This window comes from Cuculus canorus, chromosome 4, assembly GCF_017976375.1.
Source record: "Cuculus canorus isolate bCucCan1 chromosome 4, bCucCan1.pri, whole genome shotgun sequence".
Lineage (NCBI taxonomy): Eukaryota > Metazoa > Chordata > Aves > Cuculiformes > Cuculidae > Cuculus > Cuculus canorus.
This window is the reverse complement of record NC_071404.1, coordinates 29,058,632-29,076,880: the sequence shown is the minus strand read 5'-3', so window position 1 is coordinate 29,076,880 and position 18,249 is coordinate 29,058,632. Positions and strand designations below refer to the sequence as shown.

The window sequence follows — 18,249 nt, the reverse complement described above, 5'->3', positions numbered from 1 at the left end:
GAGTGATTCAAAATACTTTGCTAAGCAAGGGCCAGTATATTTATTTGAGAAGAAAAAATTAATTTAATTTGCTTTCCTGAAGGAAAGGATATACTCAGCTTTAGAAATCTTGTCTCTTCTTCACAGATCTCTTTGATAACTATATGCAGCAGGATGCACATGAGTTTTTAAATTACCTGCTCAACACCATCGCAGACATTTTGCAGGAGGAGAAGAAACAGGAAAAGCAAAATGGGAAGCTGAAAAATGGCAACATGAATGAAGCTGAAGAGAACAATAAGCAAGAACTCACCTGGGTGCATGAGATTTTTCAGGGAACACTGACTAACGAAACTAGATGTTTGAACTGTGAAACCGTAAGCATTGGGATAGATCTTTGGTTTTGGTTGTTGTCCATTAATAGATAGATACATTTTATATGTATAAATATATGAATCTTTTCAGACATCTGGGAATTGTGGATATTCCTGTAGACTTTACTTCTTGAAGTGAGTATATTCTTTTCTAAAAACTTATCTTTCTAAGCATTACTTGGCTAACCTATGCCAAGTCTTGCTGTCCTGTTACATATCTCTACAGTTTAAATCCTTGCTAGTTAATCAATACCCTTCCTTATTGCTGTAATTTTGGGAGAAGATATTCCATGAACAGATGGAATGTTCAGATGAATTTGTGTTAATTCAATCCCAAGAATGTGACTGGCATACAGAAGGTTTGTTATTAACAAACCCTATGTTTTCATGTATCTCTGTAATACTTTGTACAGGATGCTGTCAGTTTGAAGTCTTATGTTTGAAGTATGAGTAAAGGTTAGTTTTAGTTAGAAAAACTGATTGCAAGCCTTCTATCAATTTCTGTGGTTTTCAATCACATGCTTCTACTTAGAGGGAAATGAAATAATAAGAACAACAACAACAACAATAAAAATGAAGTTTTTCTCTAAGAGGTTGCTATTTGAAAGAGTAACACAGGAAAGAAGTCTGTTTTGTGGAGAATAGTGACACTGGCTTTCCAGAAAGGTTGGAATTAACCTCACCTAACCTTTGCTTTGTAAAAGTTTGGTGTCAAGGATGAACTAGTTTTCTCGGCTTCTCCTGTAGATGACGGAAATTGCGAAGGAATTCCTGCAGGAAGCTCTCTCCATTTGTCTCTAGGCTATTTCAGGAAACAGAAAGTTTTTGGCAGTATCAGGTATTCTGCTCCACACAGCTTGTCCTGGTTCCATGGTGTTACTGAGCTGTTGCAATTGTTGGTGCAGCAATGCAGTGAACTAGGCCAGCAAACTGATCTGGCCTAATAATCTGTTTTTAACTCAGACCAGTACTGCTACCAAGGACTTCCTCTAAAGAAAATACAACTTTAGATTATGTACACTAAAGTGAGTGAGAATGTTCAGCGAAGGTATCTTCATACCACAAGCTGCAGTCAAACGTCTAGCTTTCAACAGCTGGAGTTGTGTGAGATAAACCCTACCCAGATTCTAACAGATGTGTGAAAAAAGCATATTCTGATATTTCTAATCATAAGGAATAGCTCAGTACTCCCAGAAAATACAACTTCTGCAGGTATTTGGGTCAGAGAGGGAGAGTGAGGAAAGAGATACAGTGATAGCCCACATGAAAAAAGGTTTGGACCAGTCTGGAACAGACTTGTCTAAGTGAAAGTATGAGAGAGAGATTGAAAATTAATTCTTTAATCCATTTCAGTTATAATAAAACAAATAATAATGGCAAGTTAAAATTAGTGAAAGGGGAGAATTGTTTTTTAACTGAGAAACTTCTTTAAATAGTTGTGGCTTAATTCTAAATTAATATCTAGGGTTTATTCAGACAAACTGCACTCAACTCAAGATGTGTCCTTAGGTAGCAGCAAAACTGCACAATACCCTATTTGAAATTCAAAATGACCAAGCTTTATGGAAAAAATAATGCTAGATATTTGCTGCTTGTCTGTAGCTTCCTTAGAATGCAGAAATACTGTAAAGTACCCAGGATTCCAGTTTGGTTTTCTTGTATTATTTTATCTAGAAATCTTTGGGAAATAGTAAAATGGATTAAAAGGTGTTCCTTTGCTAAAATATTCTTATGCAGTCCATGAACAATCATTCGGATTCCAGCAATTCTTATTCTCACTTACAGTGAGAGTGCAGTTTGAATCTAGTTTTCCGGCTAGCTTTAGTTTGGTCTGTATTATTCTAGCTCCATCTTGCTCGTTTTCCCTTTTCAGTAAATATTTGATGTGCTGAAATCAATAACAAAATTCCTAGTTTCTTTGTGGTACTCAGATGAAACACTGTACTTGCCAAAGACTTTTCCAAGTATTTAACCTCTTTATTGATATGCAGTGTGCCTGACAAAACTCTAGCTCCAGCTGTAAGGACACAATGTTCTCTGAAGCTTTGTTGCTCTGTCTTTTGAATTCTAGCTGTGTGTTTATACTGCAGTTGATTGCTGCCAGTTTTGTGGTTTTCCGTCCCCTGTGGGTTGAATCTTCTCTCAGGGAGGATTTTTGTTTGAAGAACTGCACTTCATTTTAATTGAGTGCACATTGTTCCTCTGTACATCTTTGATAATATAAAAATTCAAACTGTTGAAGGTGTTCCTCTGGATTCAGGACTGTTATGGGCTGCATTCGCTGTGTTTATAGGTTCCCAAACATAACACAACGGTGAACTGAAAGTAGTACATACCTTCCACATCCATAGAATTGCAGAAATCTAAGCACAAGATACATTGCATCAATGGATTTAACCCCTCACTGAAGTTCTTGATTTGAACTTCTCTATCTTATCATATGATTTAGTTATTCTAAGGAAATGCAGTCATAGGAGGCAAAAGGCAGAGCGTTCATGCAACATTTTATAAATAGAATTGGTAGTGACTAAATTCAAGTGCAGTAATTCTGCAGTCTTTTTGACTCAGTTGAAATACTACAACAATCTGGATTATTTTCTTCTTCTACTTTACTTCATCTTCAAAATTAAACACTGTAAGTGTTTTCAAAAGAAGAAAAAAATTGTTTTCAAAACAAAAATGAACATATGTCATTTTCAAAATGTTTGAGGTTACTGTTTTTAATATAAATCCTCTATTGGAATCTTCCTCCTCTTGTTCCACCTAAAGAAACATAGACAAACTTATAAGGAATTTGCAAAGATGTCTTTACCTTTAAGCTTTAAAATTTTTAATCTAAATTATTGACCAGGAGTGAAACTCAATGAGGAAATGCAGCTCTCTATAACAGAAATATAAAGCCAGTCTTTTGAATGTTTATTGGAGAGAACACATAGCATGATTTAATACGATATTTCTGGGCAGGTGCTTATTTGGAAAATATCTTTATTGCACCCTTAATAGTGGAAATAATTATGTAGGGTATAAACTGTGATTATGTAGTGTAATGTATTATACAGAGGATAAATACAATTCCAGTAAAATAAGAAAATAAGCTATGTTACATATCAAGGAATGGCATATAATGTACCAGTCAGAGCTAATATAGAAGGTGAGGGTTCCCCTTTAATGAACAGTAGACTGCAGTCACTGGACTGGTTGATGGGCTTGGATAATTTAACAGAAGTTAAATTATATGAAAGCTGAATTGGTGGACTTAATAATAATTATAGTCACACTGAACTAGAAAAAAAATAAAAGTGTTGAAATTAATTATAATTGTATAATTTATTTCTGCAGAAATTGTTCTACCTTTAGCACATAGATATAAACGGCATTTAGATGTATGGCATTTTACTAAGTCTCTATTTCACATGTATATTTTTTGCAACAGGTTAGTAGCAAAGATGAAGATTTCCTTGACCTTTCTGTTGATGTGGAGCAGAACACATCAATTACACACTGTCTAAGGTAAAAGAAGGCATCTCTTTGGCAAATAGTTCTGTCCAGCTTTGCTAGATTTTCCAAGGCTAATATGTAAGAAAAGAGAAGCAGAATAACATTGGCATTTGAGCTTTTCCTAAGCAGAAGAAAAAGACTATAAAATGGATATTTCCTCTAATAACAAAATATACATGAATGTATTTCATTTTACTCACTTTCTCTTTCAATATGTATTTGAAAGAGAAAAAAAAATCTTGTCTTGGAGAAAAGAATTGATTGCCTTGTCATCTGGAAGAATTGCTGCAGAATAATAATTGGCTTCAAAGGGATTTAAGTGTGCTTATCTTTAAGCTTCTACTCAAGTGCTTTGTTGATTAGGACTTATGTGCATATTAAAAGTTAAGTGTGTGCTTTGCAAAATGAATGCTAAAGTCCCTAGAGGGCAAAAGATTTAAAAAATCTACTTTTCTGCTGCATAAACTTCTTATTCTGCATCTCATCCTAAAATTATGGGGAGAAGTCTTTTATTTTAAGTTTCAGTTCTGCTCCTAGTACACACTTAACTATTAAACAAATACTTCAGAGATCACAATAATTTTCAGACTTTCATGGATGATTATTCTGTGAGATTTAAAATATCCAGAGTTCTGTCATCGATAGGATAAACCTGTACCTAGATTTAAGACAATATGTTGCTTCTCTAAGGTAACAGTTATCAATTGGTCAAATCAGGTTTTCAAGCTCCAAAATTGCTACCAAGTTTGAAATTGCATATAGTCTGCGTTTATATTCTGGAAAGCCTAGGAATGGTTGCCTGACATCTCACCCCAAGCTGAGAGTTACAGAAAGAGAGAGCATGTGGGATACTAACCGTTTCCTAAGTCAGAAAGCATTGATTTCTCTGTGGATACCACAACTGTGCTCAGTAACATCTGTGACATTTTAAAGTGCTACATCCAGTAAGTTTTTTCCTTCTCAACTTCTGTTTAGTCTCCTGTAGGATACTCTAACAGTCCTCAGCCCTCAAGGAGTTCTCACTACAGTAATTAGCCTCATTTTAAAAGGCAAGCAAACTGAAGAATGGGTTTGGAAGGGAGTGCACTATTTTCTTTTTTTCCCCATTGTCTTTTTGTGTGTTCATGGTCACTGATGATGGAGTCAGTATTGGTACTACAGGCTTTTTGTACACTTTCAAGGTCTTCACTGTAGCCACTACTTTGAACTTGACTTTGTCAGCATTACTTACATTTCCCAATGATGTTCAAAGTCAATTTGAAATCACACTGACATGCAAAGATGCTGAATTGCACACCTTCTGAGGTCCTTTCTAACCTGAGTTATTATTTGGTTCTGTGATATACAGTTATTGGAGACTGAGCAGTGACTTTTTCTTACAGCTTAGTCTGGTGAACTTGCTAGAAACTGCTGTTCTACCTAAGTTACCCTCTGTCCTGCAGCTTTCCCCAATTTTTAATTTAATTTCTTAGTTGAGCTTCCTGGAAATGTTTTTTTTTTTGGAAAGACCATTTTATGCAAAGACACAGAGTACTCTGGTAGAAGTACCAATAGCATTTCTACTACTGAACAGCCAGTGTCTGTAGCGTTCAGTGTGGAAGAACTGCATTTGCACTACTGCAACCAACAGGTGAGTGGTAGAGCTGAAAGGGACCCTGAGAGGTTAGCTCTTACTTCCTCACCAGCCGAGATGCTTGTCCAACTTGTTCCAAAAGATCTAGTAACTTCATTGCCTGTCCCAGTCTTTTCTATTGTTACTACTAATAGGATTTTCCCACTGTGTAATATGAATCTTCCTTGTTTCAGTTCAAGTCTATTTCTACTACCTCTGTGTACTCTGGACATAAACCAGGGGTTACTCCCCTTCCTCTTAGCAGCAGGCTTTTACATCCAGGAAGAATGACACCACTTACTTTTTAATTTAAACAGCCTCTGGTCATTCAACCTTTCCTTCACAGGCTGTCTTCTCTAGCTATCTGCTCATGTTCATTGCTCTTCAGCCTTCTTTCCAATTGAACCTTTCTCTTGACTCTGTCTTTCTTGAAGTGTAGTTCCCTAAAATTAGACACAGTTTTCCAGCAGAGATCTACACATCCTGAGAAGAATGGATGCCCTGAAAGTTTGTTGATAGATCCCAGTGTAGTATCTACCTTTACTCCAACAGCATGACACATTTTGAAGTCTGCTCATTGTGGGAAGGAGACTAATAAATTCTACAATTTTGGGGGGTTTTTATTTAAATTGAGACTTTAGGCTTTGAAAATTAACAGATTTTTTCTTCAAGAGAAGACCTAAAACATACACAAGCACATTCTATTGAATCTTTCAACATTATGTTCCCACACATATAAACCATCTTTAATATTTTCTATTCTCTTCACTTATGATTCCCTGAAAGGTTACCATATTTTTCAGAGGAACTGGATGAATTCAGTTTATTTGTCTTTAAATTCGAATGTGGTATCAGGTATTCAAGATCAGTGTTTACCACTGATGCAAATCCTTTCCAGGGATCATACTTTATTTTTCTTTTAGATAAAAAATTATACTTATGATCAAAGTTGTGTTGCAACTTATCTTTCGAAAGATTTATTTTGTCCTAAATTTCATCACTTTCTGATAAAATTGCTTAAGACCATATAAAGAAAAAAAAACCTAGTAAAAGCATTCTTACACAGTATAAATTTAACCCAGTCATACCAAGTGCCTTTCTATCATGCTCTGTCAACCTTAAAGAACTTAAAACTTGAAAATGGAAAATCCTTCCCTTTTATGAAGTTATGTAAATAACTTTTAATACCTATGCCCTGGCAATCTTCATGATCTTTAGCTTTCTTGTCTACCCCTGACGTGATGATGCCAGGAAGAAATAATCATTCCTAATCCTCCCTTTGCCTCTGTAAGATAATTCAGGGGCTGCCCACTGAGAGCAGGATGAGTGTGCAGACTGTGCAGCTTTGGCCTCCATGCACCTGAACTGCAATGGTAGAATGGACTTTATTTGGCCTGAGTTTGTCCAGGGTTCAGAAGTCTCTTAGGTACAATAAAGGTGCAACCAACAGAACTGTTCCATACTTCAGATATATCTATTTAAGGCCTAAAGTCACAAGAAAGGCTGTGCTCTTAAACTGGAAGATAGGTGCTTGTATTGGTATTTACAGTTCTCAAAACACCTGCTTAGCTGCAGTGTAATGCTAGAGGATGACCACAAATTACTGGGTTTTTTTTTTACATTTATGGTTTTTTAGGTATTTAAAAATCTGCTCCAAAGCATATCAGCACTGTGACTTCCAATAAATATTTCTGTGAACTTAGAGACACTGAGAGGCCTTTCTCTGCCTCTCTCATTTCAAAAGCTCAATCCAGAAACATTTCCAAGCACATTTACTTGATCGGGATTTACAAGATCTTCTATACTACCTGGCACTTTCTTTTTTAGACAACAAGAAGATATAATGATAACTTATGGATGACAGTTCAAGAGCTTAGATAAAACTGGAGTTCAGTTTATTTTTTCTGTGTAAGAGGATTCAGATCTACCTTACAGAACACCATACAATGTGAGCTATTTGGAGATGACAGAATTGCACTTGAAGCTGTTCCATTCTGCCCATAATTTAAAAATGGACTGGATGGATAAGAGTGACTGCATCCAAGCGCTGGCAGCCCCTTGACACATAAGACACCAGGATATAAGTCCCACTTTGAGATACTTGACCCTCTACCTGTGCTGTATAGAGGATCTCAGCTCTGAATACAGGGCTGTCAGGGCAGCCAGATGCCTGAAGTCCTTTAGTCAACCCCAGTACAGTTACTTTAGATAGTTTAGAAAACTGAACTCAGTGGAGAGAGGATTTCCTCCTATGTAACTTTTTAGAGTTCAAATTCAGCAGCCCAAGTGGGGCAGAAGTGTTAAGATCCTTTAAGAACTAATAATTGTATTTATTTACAGAGACTTCAGTAACACAGAGACATTATGTAGTGAACAGAAATACTACTGTGAAACTTGCTGCAGTAAACAAGAGGCACAGAAAAGGTAAGCAAAGAGAAGGCTATTTCACCATGTCCCTCCCAGGCTTTGACAGATTTTCTCCTTGATATCTGTTGTGTTTAGATATCCAGATGGGGCCTTACAACTCAGCTGCATTCTCTCAGTGGGCTAGAGAACCTACAGACAGATTCAAAGCTATTACATGTGTCTTAATCTAGAAGCTACTGCTTCTTGACTACAGTTACTTACAAAGTGATTTTTGTAATACAAACATTTACTCATTAAGGAAAGAAGAATGGCTTTGAACTGATCAGGTCTTTATCATATGCATTCTAATGGTTTCCCAGGATGAGAGTGAAAAAACTGCCCATGATTCTTGCCTTACACCTCAAGAGATTCAAGTATATGGAGCAATTGCACAGGTATACTAAGCTGTCTTATCGTGTAGTATTTCCTCTGGAGTTACGTCTCTTCAATACATCAGGCGATGCTGTCAACTTAGATCGGATGTACGACTTGGTAGCTGTTGTTGTTCACTGTGGAAGGTAAGATACTTCCGAGTATACCTTAAGTTATTGCGAGACATTTGCCAAGGGCAGAGGCATGCCTGACAAAGCATGGGGGGAGTGGGAGGGAAGACATAAACCCTGCTGCTGCACCAATTTGCCTGTGTCTCAGCCTGAACCTCTTAGCCACTCTGCCTCATAGTAAATCTGTACTTGTTCAAATAATAATGTCTTGGGCCTCCAAAAGTCACAAGATTGGCTTAAATTAATGAAGCTGTCTCTTTGCTCATCAGTCCACTTAGAGAGCTTAGCAGCCAGGAATCTATGAGGGCTAGATGCTGCTAGCACGTAGGCCCTACAACAGATCCCTAGGTCTCTTGTCTAGGCAATGAAAATGACAGCTTTAACAAAGCTTCTCATATACGGGGTATTGTCAAAATACCCCAAACAGAATAATACTTGAGGTTCTAGGAATATCTGTTGTCCTTTGTCTTCTCAAAGAATGTATGTAACTAAATATTTACAGTTGATACCGAACAGTTTTCCCCCTTAAATTTAGTTCATAATGTTTGTAAAATATTTGCAGACGTTAATGCCTACCACGACCAAGTTGCTAAGTGTTCTGTAGGTTAAATGGCAAATGGTCATGGTGTAGCTGAAAACAACACATTTAGCTTTCATCTGATGAAGTCTTTGCAACAAGTCGGTAAAAAAGTTAAAGGACTAAATGTCTGCTGTGCCACTAGGGTGGGTTTGCTATGTTCTTCATAACATTTAGTTATAATTCAGTCTGCTTGCATATAGAAATGTGACTTATCAAAATGGACTCAATAGTATCCTCTAATATTTTGGGGGTTGTCTTTTGTTTTGCTTTCTAGTGGACCGAATCGGGGGCATTACATTACTATTGTGAAAAGTCATGGATTTTGGCTCTTGTTTGATGATGACATTGTAGAGGTCAGTATACTGAAGGTCATGAGCACAACTTTTGTATTATGTTCTCTTCTCTATTTGGGATTAAATTTCTGATCCAGACCCGGGTATAGATTACTAGTCTGCAAAATGACAGTTTGGTTGAAACATGACACTTAGCTCAAATCTGTTGGGAAGATGGACTGCAAAAAAAAGATTAGTAATCTTGTAGTTCTTACTCTGACAATGTGGGTTGTTTTGTTTCAGAGCAATATCAAATGTCTTTAGTGTCAGACTTGAAGGATTTAATTAGGACTGTTTTCTATATCTAATAAAATCAATTTAATTTGTTAAAAACTAAACTATTCAGGAATTATGTTGAGGTCCTTGGCAATATCACTTGTCAAAATTGGACTGGTTAAAGGTAGCATTGCTGTAGAATTTTGATTTTTGAACAACTGTGAAGTTACAAGAAAGTCTGGATTCTGTAGTTGATCTGGGTTTATCTGAATGTAAATTAGAGCAGGGTCTGGTGCACAGCTATTACAGATTCTGTTTAAGCATTCTTCAATTCCTTCCTAAGCAAACCCTTTATGTCATTGTGGCACCTTGTTAAAACTGAGGTCTTGAGTCTGATTTCCCAGGAGTAAATCCTGTGGAGGAAAGTAAGGGGCATTCGATGGGGCATGTCTTGAAGAGGGTTTCTGGAAATTTCAGAAAGATGGGGTCATATGGTCACATTTATGTGTTTTAACAATATTATTTATGTGTTTTAACAATATTCGCTACTGCATTCCAAAGACTCTCTCTGTTACTGGGAAAAGCCTAATTCAGTTAGGTTCACTGAGGCAATTTCTCCTATTGACTTCCATGAGTGAGACCAGTAGGCCTTAGCCCCTGATCATTATTCTTGCACTGCTTAAGTTGCAAACAGTATTTGCTGATTGCTACCCTGAAACAAATAACTGAATTTGTTTTCTGTGTTTACACAGTCATTTAATCCATGTTTGGTATTTCTTTTCTCTAACAACATATTAAATATTTTTATTTATTTTGCAGAAAATAGATGCTCAAGCCATTGAAGAATTCTATGGTCTGACCTCTGATATATCAAAAAATTCAGAATCTGGCTATATTTTATTCTATCAGTCAAGAGAGTGACTTGGCAAACGGTGACAATTGCGCACAAAGATGCTGCACGCAAAAGAAGGTGATGGCCCTCCTTAACTGACTTTGACATAGACCACATCTTGTATGGTTGAACAATAGTACACTCTGTCTCCTGTTAAATGGTCTATGTGATATTGACTATAACAGTCCATTTTTGACACACAGAACTTTGTTTTGGAGAGGGGGGTTGTTTGTAGGTTTTAAGTCTGATTGAAGAGTTAATTGTAGTCAGATCTTAGTGGCATTTTTATGGACTAACATTTACAGATAATAAGATTTGGATGTCAATTGTTAAACCCGATCCAGCTCGAGTAGTATTTTGTATGGAAGTGTTCAGTGCACTTACGGCAAAATTGTTTTAAACTTTCTAAATGGCTTTGGGGTGTGTTGATTTACAAAGCATTCCTTCAAACGCATCTTGACAAATACTTAACCACTTTAAGTGTACGGATAAAAATATGCTTGATGATGATTGGAATTGTAGTTGTTTAGGGGATTTTTTTACGTGTTACTCTCTGCAGCAAAAAAAGTTATTCTTCCAAAATCATTTAAGCTTTGGGTTGTTATAAACTTTCAGTGCATAACCTCAGGCCTAAAATCCACGTAGATGGATTTAAGTTACAGTAGAATTAAGTAACTCTTTCTGTCTGTCCAATCACTTTGTTTATCATGATGAGGTAAGTTTTCAGATGAGGTACAGATGAGATGAGAATTCAGAATTCACAGAGGACTGGAATAAAGGGAGTGAGATAACACATATTATGCAGAGATAAATTACATTTATAGAGATTGAACTTATCTTCCTATTAAAATGATATCATAGGTTGTTTACTTAATTGAATTTGCAGTAAATTGCTTACGTTTAACGTATCCATCAGGACTGAAATTACACAGTTCATTTAAAATAAGTGTTGTTCATAAAATGCATAAGACACGGCTTGATCCAGCAATTTTCTGAATATCTTTAAGTTCTATTTTTATTTCTCAAGACAGAGTCCATTTCTTAGCAGCATAACACAATACATAACAACCATTATTTTACACACACTATCATGTATGTATCATCTCTTAACATTTTGTCCACATTTGAGAGTACTTGGGTGATCACAGAAACAAGGCTCTAAAGTGTCTGATTTGAAGAACATCAGAAGTCTTAGTGCAAAAGGCTTTGTTTGTGATTTTACTGGATGACTTTGGCTGGTATTAGTCATGTACTGGCTAAGGTTGCTGAACTCGCACACTGGAATTTGGCAAAGAATGAATGTGGAAGAAAGTAACAACAGGTTATGAGAAGGGTTTGATAGCAGGCTGAGGCGGTGGTAACACTGGGTAACTACCTTGCTTAGTTTGACACTTTCACTCCATTATGCAATTCATGAACTTCAGTAGCCAAATTCCTATTCCAGTGAAGTCAACAGCAAAACCACTCTAGTCTTCACAGGGACTGACAGTTGATTCTAGTATTTACAAGGAAATATTCTCATCTCATAAAATTTAATTCTACCTGTTTATTTCGTTCACTCTCATTAAGTATTTATTAAATAATGTTGCCTTTGGCTCTTCTTTTCTTCAAGAAGCCTGCCTGCCACTTTATGGCCAACACTCCATTTCGAGAAATGACTTTTGAAGTGCAGCTAAATCTTATATTTTAGTGTTCTGTAGGAAAGAGAATAACTTCCTTTTCATTGTAATCTACTGTGAATGTGAAATATCTTTTGTTAAATAACGGTGAAAATGAAGTACTGGCTTCTACTGCAACATAAATGAAGTTCAGTTGGATTTATCAAGGGCCATCTTGTAAACTAAGGAAATTCAGCACTTTACACTGAATGAGAAACAGAAGTGGGCTTTTAATCTAACCTTATTTGTTATTTATCATGTTATTATACCAATACAAGAAAACAGATGTAGAATGTAACCTTAGAGTACTTACTTAGGGGAATAATAGCAGTGGTCTACAGAGATCACTCACATGAATGAGGGCTGGTATGCAGGTGCAAGACCAGCACAATTGGGATGCAGATGTAGTTCTTTTATCGATATTAGAATGAAATGTGCTGTCTCTAACATAGTAGAGAGAAATCTTGCAGGATACTTCAACTCTCACTGAGGCTCAGGAGCTTTTCCACTGAAAAGCTAAACCTACAAATCCCTCTTTAATGTGTTTATTTACAAGCATTCAGAATTTCCACATTAAAACATAGCAGTCACTTGCCTCTTAAAATGGGTAAAGTTTCTTTGTTGTGAATGAAGGCGCCTTGTAGATCAGTGCTAGCCAGTGCTGATCCAAAGGTCTGTATGTCACAGTTTACTGTTGAACATCATTAGGACATCCTTCAATTTTAAAACAAGCAACAAAAAAGATATTCTTAAGGTATCATTTGAATATTTATGGCTCAAGTTTATATGAAAAGTAATTTTTTCATAAAAATAATTTTTAAATCAGTCAATTTTAGGAAATGTTTTCCATATTTCAATTGACTTATGTGAAAATTGATTTTTATAATGGTAATAATATGAATTAATATTTAAATGCTAAAATACTAGATAATAATCTTTGGTTTTCTCCAGCTGCAAGACAGCTCTAGGTTGTAAAAACCAGATAATCGCAGTATGTCACTGAGAGCAAAATTACTAGAATAAGCCTTCTCACAGAATATGAAAAACCACTTTATATTCATGCTAGCCCATGAAAGATCACAGCACTGGAATCACAACAGTCCACATCAGTGGTCTGACTTCAGCTCTGAAAAATTGTGGAATGTTCACATTATGCTAACACCAGCTAAACTAACGAGTGTTTTCTTTTGATTTAAAAAAAAATTATTTATAGTCACAATTCTACAGATTCTATCTAGTCTGCAGTGTGCTGCATGTCTTAACTTAGGTCCAGCAAAAGCAGTCCATCGTGGCTGTATGAAAAGTGCCAGTCTAGACAGCAGAACTTCTTTTCTGTGTCAAATTAAGCCCATTTACATAGGTTTTGCAGGATTGGGTCCTCACAGGAACAATCATATGAGGTAGAGTATTTTTGTTGATTAAATAAAACATAATCCTTTTTCTCTTATGCTTATGTACAGATTTCCAGTCCCTTATGAAAGAATGGAAAAATATCTAGGACAATAAAAGCTTTTCAGCCAGCAGCTAGAAAACTAAATTGTAGCATAGATGTCGTAGTACTCTGTGTTTCCCTAAAATGACTATTTTTATGGTGTTGGATTCTGAGTACATTAGGTCTAATGACATATGAAGTTTTCTACTTGTTTCATGCATGTCTCGCCGAGATGTGCTGTCCATTTATGAATCTTATTGGTATGTTCTTACTTAGAAAAAAGAACATTTTGGTACTGTACTGGTTTTCCCAATGAAGCACTGCATTGCTGATGAATTAGTTATCTCAGAGGATGAGCTCAGGCCTCAACTTCTATGTTTCACAGAACAGACTGTCAGGATTTTATGTAATTTCTATTTTTAGGACATAGCAGAGGGAAGCAGAAGAGGGAAGTGATGGAGAAACCATACCAGTGAAGCAAACATCTTGTTGAAATTAAGTCCCAAAATTACTCCTGTTGATTTTATTTTAATAATTTACAGTTACCTCAGAGCAGCAGTTTACGTCTTAGAAGTCTTGTTACCTTAGCAGCTGGAGGAAAGAAAATAAAGCAGTAGGTGTTTCCTTTGTATTAGGTTTAATAAAGATGTTAAAGAACTATCTAAGCTGAAACTGAAATTCACATTACATGATGGGCCCTAAAGTGCTACCACAGCCTGCCTCTTATCTTCAGATATTATATTTAATTCACTCATCTGTTACAGCATCATGTAGCTGCAACCTGAGCTGATAACTTGTAGCTACCAGTGATTCGAGGCCTCTCAGTGGCAGACCCTTCCTGTTTTGTTCTCTTTTCTATGCTGCTTGTGGCTGACAATTGTGAGCAGAATTGTACAGCTGAATGTGTACTAGAAATTTTAAGAAGTTTTGGCTGTGTACCTGTTCTTTGCTAGTACCTTTTATCAGTGTTTGTTTTAATTTATTTCTCTTTTTTGGTCTGTTACTGTATTTGTATAAAACTTATGTAGTTAATATTATTAGTTTTCTGTTTTAATCTTCATGTACTTTGATTTTTAAAAATTTAATCAACCCAAGCACTTTAAGCAACAATGTCAATCTCGTGAAATTCCAATCAGCTTAACATTTTGCCTTTGTATTTTTGCTTTTGCAGCTGTTTGCTTGTGATCCAATGTCTCCAGTTACAACCTAGTTTCCATTTTTAGGCTTGTTGTCCTAGTTGGGTTGTAAATTTGAGAAGCCCAAATTTCTTCATACATATTTCTTCATACCTAACAAGGATGCAGTATTTATTATGTGTCTGCCACACATAGCAGTATGTACCTGACGAATTGCACTCACAGTGTGTATTTCGCAGCCTTTTTTGTTACTCTGGCCTGTCTGAGAATGACTGTAAGACTTTAATCTCTGGCACAGTTATCAATTACTATAATTGATACTATAATTACTATAACCACTTCACACAGGAGAATTGTCTTTACCAAACACAGCTGTCAATCAGCTGATGATGCAGGTATTGCTCTCTTTGCCATTTTATCCTTGCTCTATACAGTCTCAGGTGTGAATAATCTTAAGAGCTGCATTTATTCTCAGCCTTTGTGTAAGTGCTAGGAACAATTTCTAACAATTTCTAATTGCTAAGAGCAATTTTTTTGCATTATCCTCACTCCACTTAGACTCATATAAAGGGAAGAGATAATGAAGTAGTATAAATGCTGGTGTGAAAAACCCCACATCATCTATCAAAGACTCTGGATGTTTCTTAGAAGACAGCATCTGTGGTATCCATATCAGCAAGTCACTGACTTCCTGTGTGGTTAATGCAAGGGTTATTCTTTTTTTGTTAGGCATCATATTCTATGTGATCAATGAAAAGACCAAGGCTTTTTCATGTTGCATCACTTCTGTTACTGAGGTGTTTCGTCTCAATTTACATGGCACTTAATATTTAAGTAGCCCTTGGGAAGCTTAGATAGACACCCTTTTGATTTATTTCCAGTTAACTGGCATTAATTCAAAGAGATTGCTTGAACCTGTCCAAAAGACTTATTCAGATTAACTCTCTCCTTTTTGCACACAAGGTCAAATAACACCTATCATGAGGTATGTGCCCACCTGATGGGACCACCTGGGCTAAGCACATGCCTCTTTACACACTAATGATTCTTTATGCCCTAGTAGGTTTGCTTGCCTGAATGATTTAATATGAAACTGTACATATTTTCTTTTATTCATGATCTCAGAGTTGCTATAATTCTTTAATAATTTTGCTTCATTTGGTTATAAAAACTGGGACTATTTCACAATGTAAAACTTGTGTGCACCAGTCACAGTGGTCAATTTAATAGCCTAATGCTTCTAATGAAGGCTAGTGCAGATGGCAACTTCACTATATGGAAGAATATTAAAGAGTAAGGGACTTTTCTGATAGCATGGTAGGTCTGTAGGGAGAGCTGGACTGGCATGCAGCTTTCTAACCTTCAGTTTATACCCTGCTGAAGTTGGTGCTCCATCCTCTAGATATTCCTAACCCTTCTCCTGGGGATTCCAAAGTGGCAAGAGCAAACCCTTTGCAAAGACACCTTGAAGTTCACCAAAACATCTTGCTTACCACAGTAGATAATGAATATTTGCAACCACTCTCTCCTTGCTCCCCAAAACCTGATGAATAGGTAGGTTTACATTCCTTAACAAGACTGAATTTAAACATCAGCTTTGTATTTACAGTGGTGTTCATATTCACAAATGTCCCAAGACAAATTGTGTTCACACACTAAATAGTTTCCTACTCCTCTCTCAGCTCTCATTCTAACAGCCAGAGCAACATCAAGACAGCCGTGCTACAAGTTCAAGTGTTTCTCCTGGAGACAGTTTTCTGGCTTCTGTGGCTTTTGTTAAAGAACATCTAACAAACTCCATATCTTATCCATGACTTTTTAGGAGTAAAGTCACTGTATGCTCTATGAATATGAGTGTAGGGTAGGGGCAAGAAGAAAGAGAAGAGGAAAAAATATGGCAAGGGCTGTTTTTTTGGAGGCTTTGAATATGTATATTTGTTTGTAAATATATAGACCCTCTCTACCTTGTTAAAACGATGCAATCATAATAAAACTACTTAAATATTTTGTGCTAGTTTTTTAAATTGAGTAGGAGGTAGTAAAATTATTAGGCACACAATTGGGGACACATAAAAATACTAAATTTCTAGTAAAGCATTTAATACATGGTGTATGTGTACAGTTGAATATCTGCTCTTTTTAATCATGTACATGTAATTAAACCCTGCACTACCTGCAGAACTGTAAGATAAATCTCATGTTGGTTATTAAGGTTGTAACATAAGAAAACAGTATTTTCTCCTGTTAACATGTTTATATTTTACATAAAATAAACTCACTAGCTGATCTTGCTTCCATTTAACTTGCTTCGAATTCAGCTGGAGCCAGACTAAGGCTGAATATTGATGTTGGTTGTTACACATCATGCTTTGGAATAACAGGTATCTGTATTCTTACAGATGGCAAGTCTGCTGATGCTTACTTTTTATTTCATTTAATGGAGTCATTGCATTTTAAGTGGCTTCAGAAAATATTTCACCACATGGGCTAACTGCCTCTAAAATGTCTTAAGGGAACAAATTTTGCATGCGATTCATGAGTCATTTTGGTGGTGTATATACAATTGTGTGACTGAGGTGTACTTGCTTAAAGCACATCGCTGACCTTGCCAATGTTACTGAGAACAGCTAAAACTGAACAGAATAAAAAGCAGCGAGAATTGAACTGCATTTTGCACCAAGGAACAGCAATCCCAAGCTGGGATTTAGCCTGGGATTTTACCTGTGACAACCAGACTGGGAAAGGGTTTTGTTAATGAGGACTAAAATTCTGTCAGAGAATTGAAAGGTTCCTGCAGCCTGCTCACTTTCCTGAAGTTATTCACTAGCAAACACAATTTACTTTCTTAAAAGTTAAGTAAATAAAAGCCTGGAGTTTCTTGTTGTTATCTAAATGGATTCTTGTTATTCCTTCAGAATTGTTCAGAGAACTAAAATCAAACATAGCTGTCAAACAGCATGTTAAATTTATAGCTAACATGCTATAGGATTTATGGCACATCAGACTGTAAAAGGCATAGCTTGAAAACCACTTAATTTCTTACAGTACAGATTTCCATTCAAACAAAAAACCTTGAAACACCTTCAAATTCATTCCTGATTTATTAAAGCATAAGCTTTTAACCATAGGATGGAGACAGAAATTTAAAACACAGGAGATGATTGAAATAAATAAATTGCAAATCCATTTTAAAACATTTTAAAGAAATAAAATTTATAATGTACATACAAAGAAACCAAGAAAATGTTTCCAAGAGACAAAATCACTGTACATGGGTTCCACTAGAATTGTTCTCATTTCAGAAATGTCTTTTCCCAAAACCTGTATGATGTTTACCTATCCTTTGGTTACTGATCCATTGGTCTTGGTACGAGTTATAGCAATCATTTTAATTAGATTGGGATGTGTTCTATGTACAAGATAGAGAAATGCTGAACGTATTACTTCATCTTAATTGAAAACTCAGGTATGATAGGATAAAATTGTAAGAGTCTTCATTTAAGTACCTTCACCAGACTTGAAACAACATTTATTAGACATGACTAAATACGGAAAACCATGTTTTTGGAGATATTAATTTCCTTGAATGATTGTGTGCAATTTAAAAATCAAGTAAAAATTTTGAAAAGAA

At 36.0% G+C, this 18,249-nt stretch overlaps 1 protein-coding gene across 1 annotated transcript in view; it reads left to right on the top strand.

The window, feature by feature from the left end:
- The window catches only part of USP46 (ubiquitin specific peptidase 46), a 31,848-nt gene extending 14,150 nt beyond the window's left edge, over positions 1–17,698 (top strand). Inside the window, exons 4-9 of the mRNA XM_009569851.2 lie at positions 127–356; positions 3,787–3,863; positions 7,804–7,887; positions 8,190–8,387; positions 9,227–9,305; positions 10,320–17,698. Coding sequence (XP_009568146.2) covers positions 127–356; positions 3,787–3,863; positions 7,804–7,887; positions 8,190–8,387; positions 9,227–9,305; positions 10,320–10,421 — 770 coding nt within the window. The 3' untranslated portion in view covers positions 10,422–17,698. The remainder of the gene's footprint in view (positions 1–126; positions 357–3,786; positions 3,864–7,803; positions 7,888–8,189; positions 8,388–9,226; positions 9,306–10,319) is intronic.
- Positions 17,699–18,249: the final 551 nt, after the last annotated feature.